Here is a 20,104-nt window from a genome sequence, read left to right on the forward strand (position 1 = left end):
GTTTTGTAGGTGAGAAAACTTTGGCCCTGAGAGTTTAAATGACCTACTATATCTAAGCAGTGTGGCTGGTATTTGAACCTAGACTCTGCCCCCCAGAGACCCGGGTCTTAACTAGGGTGCTATACCCAGTGCTGTCAAAAACTTTGGGGATGTGCACCCCAAATAAATTCGAGTCAACGGGGTGCCCACCCTTCATCTGGCATACCGTCGGTGCCCCCCAACCCATCCTCTGAGAATGTTCTCAGATGCAATCCTTGAGCCTCACAGTTCCCGAGTAGTGGGAAGTCTAGTCTAGCCTAGATTTGCTCCTCGTGCAAATCCGCCGGCCTTCCCTCAACGTCTCCAAGCTCCACCTCGTGAGCACGTCTATTTCAGAAAAAAGAGGAAGATTTTAGTTAGAATGTCCTAGATTTCCTGGATAATGTAACCAGGTAAAATGTCTACTCATTAATATCAAAATCATTTCACTGCTTCTGCTCCGTGACTGCTTGTTCCGTGGCAGCAAATTCAGACGCCAGCGAATCCTAGATTAGGGAGTTGAAGACAGTAGGGCACAGCAGGGATGCCAGTCACACCCAGCTCTCTCCAGGTTTTGCCTTATTAACAGATGAGCCCAGCATTGCCATATTTTCTGGATTTTTAGAAACCTGGATTTTTGTCGTATAAAATGTGGTTTTTAAATACTGGCAGGAAAATGATCACAAAATCAACCCAACCCTGTGTGAAGGACTTCTAGTAATTGTGGGCTAGGTGATTCAATCCAACCCTCCCTCTGGACCAAAGAGGCTGAAAGAAACACATAAAAGCATTTTTGGAAAAACATCGGTGACCAATGATCTGATAAAAGGGTAACAGAAATAGGGAAGGAGTTGGGGCTCAGGGAAGTGAGCCAGAACAGTTTCGATGCTAAGGCATTTGCCCGTTTAGGGGAGGTGCTAGGAACAGCCGCTTGTGGAAAATTACATACGTGTCGGTCACGGGCTTCAGGTCTAGGTGGAAAACCTGGTCTATTACCACCTGCCTCTGTTGCCCGGAGGACTAACCAGAGGGTCAGATAAGACGCACACCCGGGTGACAGATTGATGTGTGGCTGAAGGAAAACTGGTTAGAGTTAAGAACTCCCCAAAAGCAGAGATCCTGGCACAACAATGCCCGTTCTAGATTGTAAACTCAAAGGGAATCATTCCAAAAATAACAGAGTACAGATTGCAGTCCCGGGGGTGATAAATCCATGACTCTGAACTGCTAGCTCCCTCAGAAGATGAAGGAAGCCATTCTTAAGTCGCAAGTTACTTCTCTGAGTAATTTCTCAAACAAAATGGCCAGCCGACTATGAAGGATGAAAGGCACTTGAAGAGACAAAGCGATGTGCACAGGAATCGATACACATACAGGATAGAGGGTAAGCAACATGAAAGATACAGTGAGGTCTACCAGAATTTAACTGGAATCTCAAAAGGAGAGGAGAGACTGGGGTACTGGTAAACCTGGAAGGGATAATAGCTGAAGGTTTTCCAGAACCAACGAAGGAAATCAACCCACTGGTTCTAGAAACCCAAGCAGGATAAGTAACGATAAATTCACTTTGAGACACATCAGACTAAGACTGCAGAATATCAAAGACGGACCACAAGGGGAAAAAAACCATCAAAATCAAAGGCACAGTTGTTTGATTGACAACTAATTTTTCAAAAGCGACGTTGAAAATCAGAAGATGGAAATAACTGACAGTCTAGAAAGGATGTTTCTAAAATGAGAGCAGAATTAAGACACTTAGACAAACAAACGCTGAGAGAATGGGCCGCCAGCAGACGGACCCAAAACAAGGTCTCAAGGACATCCTTCAGTTAGGAGGAAAATTATCCTCCATGAAGCCTCAAGCCTGCTGCAAAGGAAGAAAAAGCAAAGAAAGGCTGAAAAGAAGGTCGATTTATACAAACATTGACTGTATAAAACATTAATAATAATGCCTTTGGTGCTGAAAATATTTATCATGTTCTTGTATAACTCGGAGGAAAGTAAAGTTGTAGATCATTATTCAGTTTTGATAAGTCAAGGATTCATCCTGTGATTTCTAGGGAACCATCACAAAATATAAAAGGAAAGCGTTTAATTTACAATCTAAGAGAGGAAAACACAGAAAACACAACTTAAAAATCATCCAAGAGAAGAGGGAAAAACAGGTGGGTCAAAAAGCATGTAGGGTGATAGATTTTTAAATACAAATGTATTCATTATTTCTTTAAATGTAGTTGAAATAAATGCCCCAGGGAAAAGCCAGAGTGTGGATTTTTTAAAAGAGACAGAAGCTCATTAAAAGAGACATATCTTTAAAAAAAATTTTTTTGATGTTTATTCACTTTTCTGAGAGACAGAGAAAGAGAGAGCGCGAGCCGGGGAGGGGTAGAGAGAGAGCGAGACACAGAATCTGAAGCAGGCTCCAGGCTCCGAGCTGTCAGCACAGAGCCCGACGCGGGGCTCGAACTCACAGACTGTGAGATCATGACCTGAGCCAAAGTCGGACGCTTAACCAACTGAGCCACCCAGGCGCCCCTAAAAGAGACATATCTTAAACAACAACAACAAAAAAAAAAAAAAAATAGAAAATTTGAAAGTTCAAAAAAAGTTAAAAGATATACAAAATAATAACCAAAAATCTAGCTCTGTTTATTTCAGATAAAGGTCTAAAGTCTTGCTAAAGGTGAAGAGGGAGTCATCAAAATGATCAAGGGTTTAATTCCCCCAGTTAGACCTAACAATCCTACAGTTATAAAGAAGAAAATGGACACAACTGTTAAGAAGAAATAGAGAGATGTCCAATCACCCTGGAATATTTTAACACCCCTCTCAGGAATTATTGGAACAAGTAGAAAACAAAAATTAGTAAAACTCTAGAATATTTGGACAATATAGTTAACATGCCTGACTTACTGGGCATGCATAGATACTCCCCCAAACAGTATCAACATATAAAGGCCTTGCATGTCACAGGAACACATCTAAAAATTATATGCTGGGGAATGAAATGATACAGAGTACCATCACAAGGGCAATTAAGTGAGAAAGTAGTAACAAAATGGATACAGGAAGCATTTGGTGGCATGCATTTTTAAATCATCTATTTGTGATAAAAAAAAACTTTCCGGACGGATAGGAATCAAAGGAGGGTCCTTTAAGCTCCTAAAAGGTATTAGTACATCTTGGAGGCGGGCTCTCTGTGCTGACTGTATTTCTTGCTAACTAGGGAGGACCATTTGATGAATTCATTTCGAACTCAAATAGGCTGGGGCTTCAGAAATACGACCACCAGCTTTACGTAGAATTCGTGTGTGTAACTTTCACGGGCTTCCCTGTGATTGCTGTGTTTCACGATTCTTTTTTGGTTTCTTTGTTGGCTTGTTTGTTTCACAATTCTTAACAAGGCACTTTTCAAATAGTGCACCTGGAACAGAGAAACCTTGAAAGCCATAAAGACAAATAGATTTCAAACATTTTTGGAAGATGGAAAGGTCCGTCTAGGGTCGTGAGATACAGCACAGCTTTGTAGTTAGAATCAAGGCGCGGACTGGGTTCAGAGCTCAGCTCTGCCGCTTGCTAGCTGAGCTGTGGGACTTTGAGCAAGCTATGTAAACGCCTCCGAGCCTCAGTTTCCTCATCTGTAAAATGGAGATAATACCACCTACCTCATAGGCCTTTATGAAGATGAACTCAATACGCGAATTAGAGTTGTAGCTGGCACATAGTGGATACTCAGTGTCAGCTGTACAAAAATCACTAAAGAAGAATCAAAACGTCAGAACCCAAGGCACAATCTATAGATGAGGGCAAAAGGAAGGATTTCTTCCTCCCAAGATTTTGGCAAAGCCGGTAAATGAGTTCTCCATCTTGCCGTGGAGGCAGTCCTGTTGCCTGTGACCTAAGCCCAGCCGGGAAACAACATTTTCTGGCTTCTGAGCCCGCTGAGGCACGAGCAGGCGTGGATTTGATGTTCGTATGTGCAAGCTGCAGGTTTAGCCGGCGAGGCCTCCTGACGGCCTTCAGTGACAGAGCCCAGCATGCGGGGCCGGGGACGCTGCTGGCAACCACAGGGTCTCTCATTTCATGTTTACAACAACGCTGTGAATCAGGAACTATTCTTAGCATCCCAATTTCAGAAATGAGGCACAGAGAGACTGAGAACCTTGTCTGGTAAGTGCTGAGGCTGGAATTAAACCCAAGCCCGACTGATTCATGCATTCACCCGACGTAGCGTGTGCTCTCCTACTTTGCTTAAGCCTGGGCTGCTTTCCTCCCCTAACGAAGAGTCAAGCAATGGAGCAGCCTAAAGCGCTGTCTAGACTTCTTACCTTTTGCTCTGGTCAGCTACTGTTGCTTAACAAATCACCGACAGCAATGATTTCAGCATGCTCACGGTCCAGAATTTGGACATGGCCCAGTAGGATGGCTTACCCCCTGCTCCAGGATGTCTGGCGTCTTCCATGGGAAGACGAGAAGGATTGAGAGGGACTCATGCGGCTGGGATCTGGAATCTTCTGGAGGCCTCTTCACCGTTTGGCCAGACTTGTACACGCAGGTCTTGGGCCAATGTGGCGAAGCGACAGGGCCTTCTGTGACCCAGCCTTAAAAGTCATGTACCAACACTTGTGTAAACTCTATTGTTCGAGCGAGCTTGCCAAGTTTCAAGGGAAGAGGGACTAGACCCCACCTCTTTTTTTTTTGAGTGTTTATTTTTGAGAGAGAGAGAGGGAGAGTGCACATGAATGGGGGATGAGCAGAGAGAGAGGGAGACAGAGAATCACAAGCAGGCTCCACTCTTGTCAACAGAGAGCCCACCACAGGGCTCGATCTCATGAAGCGTGAGATCATGACCCGAGCCAAAGTCAAGAGTCAGACACTTAACTGAGCCACCCGCGCACCGCTAGACCCCCACCTCCTAATGGAAAGAATTTTAAAGGATTATGCAACTGTGTTTTAAAACTACCCTATTCTTATGCTTCTAGTCGGCTTCAGAGTATCAGGTGTAATATAGATGGCCCCACATCTAAAAGCCAAAGGTGGTTCAGCAGCATAGAATTTCCAAGGCATATTCTTTCTTCCTACCACCTGATTTGGAAGTTGTTTTCGAAATGCATTTCCCACTTCATATCAGCGACTAGTGTTTTTATCGTCAAAATGGACTGGATAATGTCATGGTGACCAACAACTCAAAACTCTCAGTGGCTTAAAACCACCAGTGAAAACGAAGTTTCTTATTCACATTATATATTTTCCACAGCTTGATTGGGGGCTCTCCTCCACGTTGTTTGTCCTCTAGGGTCCAGGCGTCTGGAACATGGCTGGTTGCTGTAATCAGAGAAGCTTTGGCCGAAAGCGAACATGTCTCCCCCACTTAAAAAAAAATTTTTAATGTTTATTTATTTTTGAGAGAGACAGAGATGGAATGCGAGTGGGTTAGGGGCAGAGAGAGAGGGAGACACAGAATCCAAAGAAGGTTCCAGGCTCCGAGCGGTCAGCACAGAGCCTGACATGGGGCTCGAACTCACGAACCGTGAGATCATGACCTGAGCCGAAGGTGGTCGCTCAACTGACTGAGCCATCCAGGCACCCCATGTCTCCTCCACTTTTAACCCAATGGCTGGGAATTGTCAAAAGGCCCCACCTGGCCATAGAAGGACCTGGAAGCTCAGCCTTCTGTGTCAGGGAGCAGAGGAATGCTGGTATTAATGTGTGGCGTCAGTGGCTACCAAAGTGACCGACTACTGGGAGGTTACACTTATTATTTTGAATAATCTTTCTGAGCCTAGACCTATGAGGGCTTTGGAACCAAATATTTGTTAACTAATCTTTTCAAAGCAGAAATGTGAGCTAGCTTGGATGAACGTGAACCAGTATGTGAATACGTTCAGATCTGTTACACAAACCGATTTTAAAAGTCCGACGAATATGTCACATCTGAGGAGACGTGGGAGGCCAGATGGGGTTCCCAGCTGGCTGGGGTTTCATGATCCTGAAGTGCACCTTGAAGAAAAACCCATGACTACCCATATCGAAGAACCACTGGTCTTTAGAAATACCCCATAGTCCTGGCATAAGTTCACCCTGGGGTCAGAAATTCAAATGACAGATAACCCACCGAGGTGAGTACGACAGCCAGGCATGAAACAGAGGGAAGTTGTTGGTTGGAACTGGCATGCCATCTAAAGGCATTCAATTCACATTTTATATATTCAATAAAACCTTGGATTGCAAGTACCTTGCTCTGCAAGTGTTGCGCAAGAGGAGCAAACACTTCTAATAAATTTTAACCCGATAAACGAGCGATGGCTTGCAATACACGTCGTACATGACGCCGAACATCACACGATCGCAACTGAGCCGGTGGTTCTTGAAATTCGCCTTGATATACATGTGCTTTGCATTACGCGCATGTTTGTGGAACTCTAATTATGCTCGCAAACCAAGGTTTCACTGGACGTATATTAAACAGTAGTTTGAAAATGTCTATATAAATTTTGTGCCAGCAAAAATAAGAGGTAACAGAGTAGATTGGGTGGCCGTGGACCTCCGCTTTGCATGCCCCCATGTAGCCTCAGGGGTGGCTTTGAAGGTGCTCGGGTGTTAGTTCCGTTTAGTTACTGGTTTGTAGGATGACAGCAGTGTTTACACAGCCCCGCCCCCACTGGGTGCCATGCTTGTTCTGAGTGTTTCCTGTTCATTAGCTCATTTCCTCCTCACAGCTGCTCTATGAGGTCCAGGGCCCCCTATTCTGTGTAAGGAGCATTAAGGCTCATGGAGGTTACCCAAGCTCACACAACTCACAAGGGGGAGGGCCAGGCACTTTGGCTTCAGAGTCCCTGCTTGTAACTACTTTTCTGGACCACTCCTTATAGACTAAGTAGCACGACACTCTGTTAAGTGTGGTTTTCAGACCTGGGGATGTATCACAGTCACTCCGGGAGCTTGTGAGGACTACACACTCCTTGATTGGTCGGTCCCCAGCTTCACCAAAATGGCGTCGCCATGACAGGAGCCCAGAACGGCATCCCCAGTGATTCCTTCCCTCATCCTCAGGTGACAGTCTTCTGACCAACCTTTGGGAGATTTCTTTGGAAACTTTTAATGGATCCATAAGGATCCAGGCTTCCTGGGATCTATATGCAGAAAGCCAAGCTGAATCCCATTATTGTTCCAACCCTGGGAACCATGTTTTTAAAGACTGATTGATTACCTGGACATTGGCTTTCAGAAGTGGTTGGAACTGAAGTAAAAATAGGAGGCGAATGCTTACAAGGAGAGTCCTTTGAGCAACACCAATGGGACAGTGCTGCTTTTTTTTTTAACCCCTGCTTTCCATCGTGTGGTCGGATTTCTGCTAACAATTCCGTGAGTGGTGATAGCCGGGTGGGCAACTGTAGTTTCCCTCTATGCGGGCAAGTGTGTTCCACATCAGGGAGACCATGGAAGTCTGTCGTGAATATACCCGACGAAGAGAACTGTGGAAGACACAGTAGGGACACTTGAGGAGGGTGGGCAGAAATCATGGTGATGTGAATGAACCAACCAGTCATTCCTTTCACATCCTCCCACGATGTTTTCGGTGACAGAAAGGAGGCTAGAAAGGGAGAGGAGAGGGAAGGAGTGACGGGTGGGGGGCAGTTCTACAAAACGTGAGCTGTCACATCTTGCAGGTTGGTTTGTGTTCGCACCCCAGGACAATGACGGGGCAACGGGACTCTGCCTGATGCCTGGCAGCGATGTCCACAAATGCTGGCCAGTGGTGTTGCTTTCTCCTCCCCGCACCCCCACCCCCCAATCTCCATGGGATTCTTCCAAGTGTGGAGCCAAATGGAGCTCACCTTTGAACAAATAAGAAAACCGTCTTTGTGACTCTTCTGTTTTACTTTGGATCTGTAGCCTAGGGACTCCCTTTCACCTCCTCAAGTCCCAAATCAATGGTGAGAGTGGAGGGGTTGGAGGAGGAGGCTGGGCCTGCCTGGCCACGGTGGTTTCTAACCAGGCTTGTCACTGTGGTCCCGAAGTGCTGGGTTAGTTCTTGCTTCCGGTGAACTTCTTTGGGAGTGTTTCGTCAGCGTCTGTCTTGGGGTGGCTCGCTCTCTCCCTCAGAAGAGAGATTCTGTGGAGGCCTGGCCCATGATGTTGACAAGACAGATGGTTCCCTCGGTGTGGGGCTCAAAATTCAGATTTATGTAGTCATTTTCCACAGTCTCCATTTGGCTAATTTTAGTTCTGTTGTGGATCAAGACAGGTGGATGTGTCAGACGAAAGAGGAATTAAAGTCAGGGCCCTCGTACGGATTATAATAAAGAGCAGAATGTTGGCAGCGTTTGGCATTTTTGCTTAATTTTTATTAGCCAAAGCGTATTTGATTTTATCTTCGGTAATAATTCCTCTTCTCGATGCCCCTCTCAAATGGGCTTAAAGTAGCCAGTCATCCTTCTTACCTAAAATCTGGGCTATTGTAACCCAGGTGGTGTCTTAGAGGGCACCCTCGTACAAACTGGAAAAACCATCTGTGAGAGTGGGTAGGGTGAAGAGGCTTTCTCCTCCCCGCCTGACATGGATAGCATCTTTGTGGGAAGACAGGGGCGCCCCTTTCCCTGGGAAGATGCGGCCCTTGCCGTCTTCTCAGATGGGCTTGGGACGGATTTCCCTCCCCGCTCACCCCTTTGGGCAGGAGCCCTTACAAACCGGCCTTGAGGGTTACAGATCCCTGTCCTTGGCTCTCTCTCTGTTACATTGTGTGTATTCTGGATATATATATTTTTTGTGTTTATTTATTTATTTTGAGAGAGAGAGAGTGCGTACGTAAGCAGGGGCGGGGCGGAGAGCGAGAGGGGGAGAGAGAGAATCCCAACCAGGCTCTGTGCTGTGAGCGCCGAACGCAGGAACCGTGAGATCACGACCTGAGTTGAAATCAAGCGTGGGACCCTTAAGCGACTGAGCCCCCCGCAGGCGCCCCGTGAGTGTTCAGGATTTAAAGGGCAGTGGAATCAGAAACTTTTCCAGTGCGGGGATGTTTTGGAAACAAAGTCAGAGGATGACTCCAAGTTTATAATCCTCACAGGTATGGCTGGCTGCACAACTCCTGAGATACAAGGAATGTCACATTGTCCTTGTATTGCACGGAACAGACGATCTCCAACTTGGTCACCCCTCTCTGAGTTGGCAGGAAACTCAGTAGCTTCACAGAGTAGAGCGTGAGTCCCGTATACTCAAATGGCCATTTGAGGCTCCCTCCCTTTTCCGAAGCATCTAAGACCACGCGGAAGGGACGGAGGCACGGAGAGGGTGCACGCTTTCCTGGGGAGAGTGCAGGCTTCTGTGATCGGCGGAGCTCTCAGCTCTCTGTGGGTTGTCCCCACTGTCTGAGGCACTGCTCTGGGCAAGGGCACAGGCTCTTTTCCCCAGTGGCCCTTGCCACTGCCCACTGCCCTCCTCAGTGTTGTTGCATCCAACAGGGCCCACACCGTCACCATTTCCAGAATGCAGAGTCCTTTCCCCTTACTGTCTTCCCAGACTGGACAGCTTTCTTTTGAAGCCTTCACCCCAGCCCTAGCATCATCTTGGTACTTGGTGCTAATTAGAATCCCTCAAGAACCTATTAACTCTTCCCAAGCAAAGAGGGGTTCCTGGCTTAAGAAATACGAAGCCTGGGGCGCCTGGGTGGCTCAGTCGGTTAAGCGTTGGACTTCGGCTCAGGTCACGATCTCACGGTTTGTGGGTTTGAGCCCCGCGTCAGGCTGTGTGCTGACAGCTCAGAGCCTGGAGCCTGCTTTGGATTCTGTGACTCCCTCTCTCTCTGCCCCTTCCCTGCTCTCTCTCTCTCTCTCATAAATAAATAAACATTAAAAGAATTAAAAAAGAAAGAAAGAAAGAAACATGAAGGCTGGACTCTCCTTTGGGTTGAGGAGGAGGCTATGGGGGAATGGATGGACAGTTTCGTCTCTTCCTAGTGAAGCTTCCTGATGAAGAGGCTGCCAGACACAAGGTTTCTCAGATCATCCACACATTAAATGCTGGAAAGCTCACCTCATCACATCATTTCCCAAACCCGCCATTTGTTTTTTGTTTGTGTGTTTGTTTGTTTTAGCATCTCTAATGGGCAAGACACATACCATGAGGGAAACAGACATACATAAGAAAAGCTTTGCCTTCTAGTGGCTTAGAATTTACTGGAAGTGTGCAGAGGGAGAGAGAGGAGGGCAAACAACTCCACAAACTCCCGTAAATCAAGGCAAAAAGGAATCAGCCGAGAAGCAAGGGAGCAGTCTGGAGAATGGAGGGAGCCTCGCCGGGCGGGGTAGGATTGTCAGAAGGTCTCGGCAAGGCGGCCTCGAGGGATGGGTGAGATTGCACCATGGTCAGCTCACCCCAGGCAGACGTGGAGAAAGAAAGAGGGGTGGGTGGGCTGCCTCAGGCTGAGGGGTCACAGTTTCAGAGGTGCAAAGGTGTGAGACAAGGAGAGGCAGCCGATTGAGGAGGGCTCCCGAAAAGGAAGGGTGCAGTCATTTGCTGTGGCTGCTGTAACTCAGTCCCAGAGACTGGGTGGCTTCAAACAACAGAAATGGATCTCTCCTGGTTCAGGAGGCTGGCATTCTGTGATCGGGGCGTCGCACTCCCTCGGGAGGCTCCGGGAGAGAACCTTCCTTGCCCCCTCCATCTTTTGGCAGCTGGAACCACGTCTGCCTTGTGGCTGTATCCCCCCCACCTCGGGCTGCGACTTGTCTCAGCTCCTCTGTGTGCCTGTATGTGATCTCCATCTGCCTCCCTCTTCTGAGGACAGCAGTGATTGCATTTAGGGCCCAGCTGGACAATCTCCCCATCTCAAGATCTTTAGCTTACTCACATCTGGAAAGAACCTTCCCCCCACCCTGCCACCCCACCTGAGGTCACATTGATAGACTCCAGGGATTAGGACTGACGTCTTGGGGGCTGTTAGTCTGCCCACCAGAGAGAGTGAGACCCAGCCACCCAGAGCCTAACAGCCATGCCAAGAGGGGCTGAGAATGGTCTCGGAGGGATTATCGGAGACTTGTACATCAGGGCGTCAGGTGAACGAGTCCGAGTCCCTAAAGCTCGGTGTGGTGAGGATGAGAACAGTCAGCAGCTTCCTGCAAGCCAGGGGTGGCAGAGGAGGGAGCGATGGGGTGAGTGGGGAGTGGGGGGTCGGGGAGCCACTGTGCAAATACGATCCGTGGGACCGGTAGCTGCTTGCACATGGGAGAGAGAGACAAAGACCCACCGAAGAGCACTTCTGGCCCAGCCTTGGGAGAGATTTGGTGGGAGGGGCTGGTGCAGCCATGAGCTGATCTGGTGAGGAAATTAATTTTGGTTGGCCAGAAGTGTTGTTTTCTAAGGGGGGAAAAAAAAAGCTTTTTTTCTCGCTGGTGGTAGAAAGCTGGGCAATGCTGGTCCCTCAAAATGACCCAAGAGAAACAAGTTGGGTGAGTTTATTTGATCAAAGTGATTTTGTTTTCGTTTGCTTTAAAAGTTTGATTTATTTTAGAGCACCCAGAGACCAAGGGTTAGCTCAAGAAATCCAAGGGTGAGTCCTGTCACAGGGCCAGGTCCTGGAGGCCAGACCTTGAACAAAGTAATAGATCCAGGCCCCCTGGTGGGAGTTAATGGATCTTTCCTTTAGAGATTACTGGGATTCACACCGTTTTGTGTTTTTTTTTTTTCCTTTCTGCCAACTCTTTATTATTTTCCTCTGTTGTCTTTAATCTTTATTTTTCCTGGTTTCTTTCTTTTAATTCTTTGTCATCTTTCCCAGAGTCCCTGCCTTGGCAAAACCATGGCGCCTTATACCCTCGTGGCTAATTAATTCTAACCTCGGGGTTAATTTCGCTCCCACTGGTAACTGCCTCATTCTTTCATTACCTATCAGTTTAATCCCCGAGGGGAAAGAATCTGATCAGCTGGGTTTTGTCCCCTGTTATCTGGAAGGTTGCTGACCAGCCTTTGATGGCAGGGACCCGCTCCTGGTCTGGTCAGCTGTGGCAGAACGTGGAATTGTGTGATGTGAACAAGAACACCAAACTTTGAGGGGCGCCTGGGAGGCTCAGTTGGCTGAAAGTCTGACTCTTGACTTCAGCTTAAGTCATGATCCAAGGGTCGTGGGATCGAGCGCCACGTCGGGCTCCACGTTGAGCGTGGAGCCTGCTTGAGATTCTCTGTCTCTCTTCCTCAGCCCCTCTCCCCCGCTTCTGCTATCTCTCTAAAATAAAATAATTTTAAAGACATTTAAAAAAGAAAAGAAAAGAAAACCGAGCTGGAGCAAAGAATTCGGCAGACCCAGTAATCAGCACCTTGGAGCAGCAGTTGGCAAAGTGTGGGCCCTGAATCCCGAGGAGCAGCATTACCTGCAACTTGTTAGAAATGCACATTCTTGGGCCTTTCCTCAGACCGCCTGGCTCAGGAGCTCGGGGAGGGGACCAGCAGTCTACACGTTCACAGACCCTCCCCGGTGATTCTGATGCACGCTCAGGTTTGAGAACCACTGCCTTAAACCAAGCCCACAGCATGTGGACTAAAACGAAATGTTGGCCTGAAGTCAGGGGTGGGGGGCAGGCAGATCAGCAGGAGCGGGGATGCCAGCGGCCGCTAAGAATCAGGAGCAGGTGGCATTTGTTACCAGTTCCTATCTTATTGACTCTAGAGGGTCCGTATCTTCTGTTGGTCAGGGAGCTGCATTCTCCTGGGTTGTAGTACCTGCTCCCGACCAGGAACTCGAAAAAAGTGCTGTTATCCCCTCCCTCCACCCACCCCCATCCTCCCCACACCCACACCTCCCTGACCACGAAAGTCATGTTCCTCCTTCAAGACAGGTCCAGCGCAAGGTTCTCTCCACAAATTCTGCCAAATCTGACTTCATAAGTGATGTATTTTTTTTCTCCAAAAAAAAAAAAAAAAAATCAGTTAACTGTTTACTTTGAGTCTTGTTACATCCGGATCATTTACGCTTCTCCTGTCTATTGGTTAGGGGTTTGTTTTTGTGGCCCTAATTTACACGCATATGGATCAAAACCACCACCACAGCAACATAAAGGAGGAGGAGATGGGAGAAAAAGTGAAAGGAAAAACCCACTCTGTCCCTCCAGGGAGCACAAACAGGTTACAACCTAATACAGGACAGGGCTTAGGGTGAGGTTAGCTAGATGCACAATTTAAAAAGGCACCCAAAACTCAGCAATCAAAATGAATATTGCAATGCAATATTTTTAAAAATCAACATCAGTGCTGGGGTGCCTTAGCGGCTCAATTGGTTAAGCAGCCAACTTTTGATTGTGGGTTTTTGATCTCACAGGTTGGTGAGATCAGGCCCTGAGTCAGGCTCTGCCTGGAGCCTACTTGGGATTCTTTCTCTCCCTCTCCCTCTCTCTCTCTCTCTCTCTCCCCCCCTCCCCCACGCATACACACGTGTTCTTTCTCTCTCTCAAAATAAATAAACTCAAAAAAATCAAAATCAACGTAATTAAAACCCACGATAAACAAAGCATCCGAATTTTAAGTAGGGACAGCCTCCAATTCCCTCTGCAGCCCAGTAGGCTTATTAACTAAAGATGGTAGGAAATCTCTCTCCCAACCGTCCAAGATGGAGGAAGACATTGGAGCCACACTGAGAGGGCTGTTGGATGGATACATTGCCATCCATTTGCAGCAAGAGACGTACTCACTCCTTGCTCTTGAGCGTAGAAAAACTATGTCAAGCACTTCCGAGAAAAAACAAAGATGTTATATTTCTCATCGATTAAAGGCTGTATGAGCTTAGTCCCTTTATTCATGAAGAGTCACCTCGGACCTTCTAACGCATTCACTTAACCAGAAACACTCTTCTTCTTACTGTCCCTCCTGCTCTTGGTCAGTGCAGATGGCCGGTCCGTCCCGTCTGACCGCTCAACTGAGCTGGGACTTGTCCGGCGCAGTGGGTGACGACCCCACTGTTCCGTCATCCCTCCCACTTCGCCCCTTTCATCCAGTCTGTTTTCCTGGTCATTCCTCGTGTTCAGGATTGTGGGATGGAAAGAGCCGTCAAGGAGGCATCACTATGTTCTTTGCTCAGCCACCAAACAGATGTGTGACCCTGGGCCCAACCTGGCTACTCTCTGTGTTTCCTCATCTGTGACAAGAAGATCTCAAAACTCATGTTCCTCTCTGCCTCTCGTGCTACCTCGGAAATCTCACATGCGTAGGCTTCTAATTTTTAACTCCTTGGCTCACTATTCATTCCCAGGGCCTTTCCCATTGTCTCAGGAAAATTAATCTCCCTTCACTCTTTTTCTTTTTATGTTTTTTAATGTTTATTTTTGACAGAGAGACAGAGCATGAGCCAGGGAGGGGCAGAGAGAGAGGGAGACACAGAATCCGAAGCAGGCTCCAGGCTCCGAGCTGTCAGTACAGAGCCCGACGTGGGGCTCAAACTCACAGACCGCGAGATCATGACCTGAGCCGAAGTCAGACGCTCAACCGACTGAGCCACCCAGACACCCCTCCTCTCTTTTTCATGATGCATGGGGGATGATAGAAACGTTTGGGGTTCACATGTATAAAAGCTGTGATTTCTGAAGAAAACCATGACAGCAAACGTCCAGTGCCCCTTCCACTTGCCCAGGGCACCCTGCACGATGGTCACAGAAGGTCTCTGTCTGCCTCATCATCTTCTTTTTACCAAGCTGATATAGCCGCTGATATCCATTGAATACCTCCTAAGTAGCAAGCACTCTCCTGAAAAGCCCTGAGTTAAACAAAGCTCCTGGGGTGGTAGGTTTGCATGGCATGACCAATTATTCTAGAACGTATATATTTACTTTATACACTCAGGCAAGAAAAAAAGACATTGCTCTATGATCCTTAATTTATGACTTGAAGCATCCATTCCACATTTTAATCTTGGGCATTTTTAGGGACCTGTCCCAGAACTCTGTAGTGTCATACAAACATCTGAAGACTTTCTGGGTTGCTGGAAAATGGGTGAAAAGACCTCAGTAGTGTTCAGTCCATGGTGATCATCACTAATGTCCTTCTTCCCAAACCGTCACAGTCCCTTGAGGGTAGATAACTTCTCAGCTTCTGTGCTGTGTTGGCCTGGATCTCTCTGCTCCAGTTGGGGGCCCCCATGTTCAAGGTCTTCCTCATATGGAGTCTCCAAAATTGTATTTCTCTCCTTTCCTTATGCATAAGTACCACTGAAGCCTTTTTCTCTGACATGATCAAAGCGACGGACAAGTGCTTGATTCATGAGTCTAGAAAGAGTTAAAAGAAGTAACTAAGCGCATATCTTGACCATTGTATTTTTAGCCCCAAACACCAAAGTATATATTTATTGTTCAATATTTTAATAGTGATCTCAGACCTTTTCTCTGAACATGAGCACACTGTGTGCTGGTGTGATTATCTTTCTTAAGAAGATTCCCACTCATTATTCATCAGTAATGTTTGCCTTTAATTTGTTTATAGCTAGCGGGAATTTAAACACACTTGGGGAGCAATCTGAAGAAAGTGTTTTGTACATTTTTTAAAATTTAAATTCAAGTTAATTAACATCCAGTGTAATCTTGGCTTCAGGAGAGTAGAACCCAATGATTCACCTTGTACATATGACACCCAGTCCTCATTCCCAAAAGTGCCTTCCTTAATTCCCGTCACCCATTTAACCCATCCCTCCATTCGCCTCCCCTCCAGCAGCCCTCAGTTTGTTCTCTGAATTAAAGAGTCTCTTATGGTTTGCCTCCCTCTTTTTTTTTTTTAATTTTATTTTTCCTTCCCTTCCCCTATGTTATCTGTTGTGTTTCTCAAATTCCACACGTGAGTGAAATCATTTTCCTCTTAGCATAAGACCCTGTCTTACCATTCTTCACACTTTCTATTCTTCCCTAGTGTTTCGCTGTATCTCCCTCACATTAATTTCTCAGGATTAGCTCATTGCCATTACCGAACTCTTTCCAAAACATTCAACTTAATTTTCATAGAACTCTTCCTGTGTATACTCACATCTCACTGGTTTACATACAGTTTAATAATTGCATATTCTGAACAACAAGCGTAACAGGTATTAACTTATTTAGGAACAAACTTAACTGATTCCTTATAAGCACATAATCCACTCGTTAGAGGCTCAAGTAGGTGAGCAGATTAGAAAGTGATGTACTAGTCACAGCTCCTGTGCTGGTGACCTCATTCAGGATGTTTTACAGAAACAGAAAGCTTAGGTTTGTTTGTCTCCCAGTTCGGTGGAAATCAGTTAAGAGAATGTGGCAGTGTTTATAGCATTGGTTAAAACTGTGCTTCCCTATCACCTTGCCAGTAGATGCCATCACTTAAAGATGTGGAGTTCAAAGTTTTTGATCTCGACCCTCGCAACGATGTGAAGTCAAGTACGTCTTACTTTTTCAGTTCTTGAAGTGTCAAGTTCAATTTCACTGCGTTTTCTTAAATAGACGGGATGTTGGCCCTAATCCTAGCCCTAGATCTGAGGGAGAAAAAAAAGATATGGCATATATACACAAGAGAATATTACTCAGCAGAGAAAAGAATGAAATCTTGCCATTTCCAACAACACGGATGGAACTGGAGAGTATTACACTAAGCGAAATAAGTTGGAGAAAGACTGTATGGTTTCACTTATATGTGGAATTTAACAAAGGAGAAAGCAGAATTTAAAAAAGAGAGAGAGAGAGAGAGAGACAAACCAAGAAACAGACTCTTAACTAGAGAACAAAGTGATGATCCAGAGGGGAGGTGGGTAGGGGGTGGGTGAAATGGGCAGTGGGGATAAAGGAGTGTGCTTATGACGGGGCGCCTGGGTGGCACAGTCGGTTAAGCGTCTGTGTCCGACTTCAGCTCGGGTCATGATCTCACAGTCCATGAGTTTGAGCCCCGCGTCGGGCTCTGTGCTGACAGCTCAGAGCCCGGAGCCTGCTTCGGATTCTGTGTCTCCCTCTCTCTTTGCCCCTCCCCTGCTTGTGCTCTGTCTCTCTCAAAAATAAAACATTAAAAACATTAAAAAAAAATCAAACAAGTCTTATTCACTTGTCACTTAGGACTACCCTGTGCCTACACTCCACTGAGGACACACTGGGCTATTGTGCTTGTTCTCGGGCCCTGGGCATTTGCTTGTGCTCTTGTTGTCCAGTTAGAACACATATGCTCCCTTCATCCCTGTCTCTGTCAGGAAGAGGTGAGGGTTGCAAGTAACAGAATTCTCCTCTCCCCTCTGAAAATGACAGGCTTTATTCTCCTCAACACTGTATCTTTGTTTCTTCCCTTATGCCAGTATTTCCCAAATGTGTCTTTTATTGGTATCCCTGTAGTAGTATTTGTCCTGAAATGGTCTTACTTTTCTTTCACTTCAGTACTTATTTATTATAGAAAGTTTTCATCTATATGAAAAAAAAAACAGTATCCCTTGATAAATAAAAGCTCACCACAAAAATGAATCCAATAAAACCTGCAATGATAGTGCCTTCTATCTAGGTAATGCTTGTCTGAGCCATGCTCTGTTTTGGTTAATGTATTAAAGAGTTTCTCCTTGATGCATTAGGACCATTGAAGAAGAATGGAAAACAGAGTAACTTTCTCACATTTTGTAGGTAACGCCATGTCCGTGAACCATCTAAAATAACTTCCCGTGTCATCTATGTGTATGTGTACATGTCCCACACTCTGGGAAACGATGCCTTACTCCTGTGACCTGATAAGCAGCTAGAGGGCAAGAAATGATTCTCTTCTGCGTGTCCTTTGCCTTTCTGGGGACCTATTGCTTAGGTCTCTAAACCACCCTCCTTCTGGGGGACCTTGAGGAGTCTTGTGAGCCACCATGTTATTTGATGGGAAGAAATGAACAGTTCTTTCTGCGACGCTGGCCGATGGGTTGGTCTTCTTCTCTTGGAACATCAAGATAGTAGGCTTTTCAGGCCTGGGGTCACAGGCTGGAGAATGAATGTTTTTCCTCAAGTTCTGGTGCACGTACATGTTTTGGAGGTGTACATGGTGTCAGGGGCGGGGAGTGTAGCAGAGGAAGACTGTGGCGTTTTCTGAACTTCCTTAATTCACAGAGTTCTGTTCATGAAATGCCCCAATGCTCTGGGAGCTGGGGTGGTAGGTTCACGTCTGAGATCAGCATTTTGGGGGGGCCGGGACAAGACTCTGGAGACCGTCTCCTCCCCAGGGTCCCCGCCCTACTCCCTCCACTCCCCTTTTATGGAAGAGGAACCAGGGTCTGGCAAACAGGTGTCGCGCCAGCTACTGACTCTGCCTATAAGCTACAAATCATACTTGAATCCAGACGCTTGCGACAGAAACCAATCACAGCAGCCCTCCTGTGACTGATGTGAGTTGTTCACAGACTGTTTTTCCTCCTTTTCCAGGCAGTGCTGAGCCCTCTCATAGCCATTGCGCTGAAAATCTCCCAGATTCATGAGAGAACCGGCCGGAGGGGCCCCACAGTCATCACCTGAGTGGAGGAAAGATCAGTGACGAGGGCCAAAAGAGAGCGCTTGGCGGGACATACTTCACCCACGCCTTCTTGCTACCTGTTTGTGCCTTTTACGACTTTGGGGAAAAAAAAAAAGATAATATGTTTATGGGGGGGAGGGGCGGGGGGGAGGAGAAAAAAATCTGTTTTGTTTGGGTTTGGTTCAGTTCCTCCAAATGCAACAGGGGCTTCCGTTGTCTGTTAAAGCTGCACTATCATTTGGTATCCATATTTTAGCATGCAAAGGAACCTCACCTTTTGAGAAAAGAGTTAGCGGGCTGGGAAGGTGTCCATCCTGGCATCTGTGCGCCGTTGCTGTCCGGTGTGGAAAGGTGCTGAAATCATGGTCAGAGCGCAGTGCCAGAACTAAACTGACCCGAAGGCACAGGTGCCCCTGGGCGGAGCTCAGAAGACTCTCCTCGGCGTGGTGGAGGGCTTGGCTCTTCATCCTGGGTCAGGTCTCCCGTGGGGGGAAGGTTGAGCCCCTCATACCGCACCTCATGCCCACAAGCCACCGTATGGCCCCTTCCCCCACCCTCCCATCCCCCCGGAGTCCCCAAGCCGAGTTCTCTCACGCCTTCCAGAGCATTCTGCAGATCACAATGGCACACTTCCAGCGAAGCATATCAAAAGGGTGTTTTCCTCTCTTATTTTGTAAATATTATTTTCGCTATTAAGCTGGCTGCGTTCTTTCCAACTCAGCCAATCCTCGTGCAGGTGGAGAGCAGTTTCTTGGCAGGACTCTGCAAATGAGTGCCTACGGTCCCACCAGCGCTCCCTTGATGCCATCATGTACGGTGACACGGGGGTTTACATTAATTCCTCCTGGGAAGACAGAATACCGCCATGTCCACTGTCTCTCTGACTTTCTCTCTCTCTCTGTTATCTTATAAGGGTCTATTTTAATGCAATCGTTTGGACATAGTTCACATCTTACAGCGGCTGTAGAAGGAGACAATGTGATGGCGTAAAAGTAGGGAATAGAGTACTTACTGGGTGGTGGTTATGGGCCTGATGAGGGGTGGGGGGCCCCTGATGGAAACCAGAAGGTCACAACTGGCTTTCTTTGCCCAGGAGCAGGATATTGCGGCCCTAGCAGCCTCTGTCTGTACTCAGCCAGGACACTCGGTGTGGTGCGTGGGACCTGTTTGCATATGTTTTGCTTCCTTGGGAACAGCACTGTCACTTACCCCGTCGTCAGCACAGATGACGTGATGCGCTTTGACTGTTAAGCAATGTGTTGTTGCTGTAGTCAAGACTCGTGCAAGCAGGGAGATGTTCCCAGTAAGGGATTTGTTTCCACTTTCTATCTCTGCTTCTGTCAGAAAGTCACTAGGACACTTAGTAGCCAATAAAAAAGAAATTTCCTTATTTCAACCTTTTGCACGGATTGTGGATTTTTGCTTGTTTGTTTCACCATATTGGTCACACTTTGCTAAGTCTGTCTTTCAGAACACTCCCAAGGGCTGGCTTTCATTAAATTACATAGATGGAACCAGAAAGGGCAAATTGCTCAAAACTGCCCTTCGGGAGTCAGCAGAAAAATAAATTGGCAACTAGCATTTCATCGTTAAGTATCTTCATTCTGTAATAATGGAGGGTGGCTTGGAG

At 46.8% G+C, this 20,104-nt stretch overlaps 1 protein-coding gene across 2 annotated transcripts in view; it reads left to right on the plus strand.

Moving 5' to 3' along the window:
- PGM5 (phosphoglucomutase 5) overlaps window positions 1–19,870 on the plus strand; it is a 181,764-nt gene extending 161,894 nt beyond the window's left edge. For both annotated transcript variants that reach the window (XM_043566588.1, XM_043566589.1), the window contains one exon: window positions 18,387–19,870. In XM_043566588.1, coding sequence (XP_043422523.1) covers window positions 18,387–18,476 — 90 coding nt within the window. In that variant the 3' untranslated portion in view covers window positions 18,477–19,870. The remainder of the gene's footprint in view (window positions 1–18,386) is intronic.
- Window positions 19,871–20,104: the final 234 nt, after the last annotated feature.

Source organism: Prionailurus bengalensis, chromosome D4 (genome assembly GCF_016509475.1).
Source record: "Prionailurus bengalensis isolate Pbe53 chromosome D4, Fcat_Pben_1.1_paternal_pri, whole genome shotgun sequence".
In the NCBI taxonomy this organism is placed as follows: domain Eukaryota; kingdom Metazoa; phylum Chordata; class Mammalia; order Carnivora; family Felidae; genus Prionailurus; species Prionailurus bengalensis.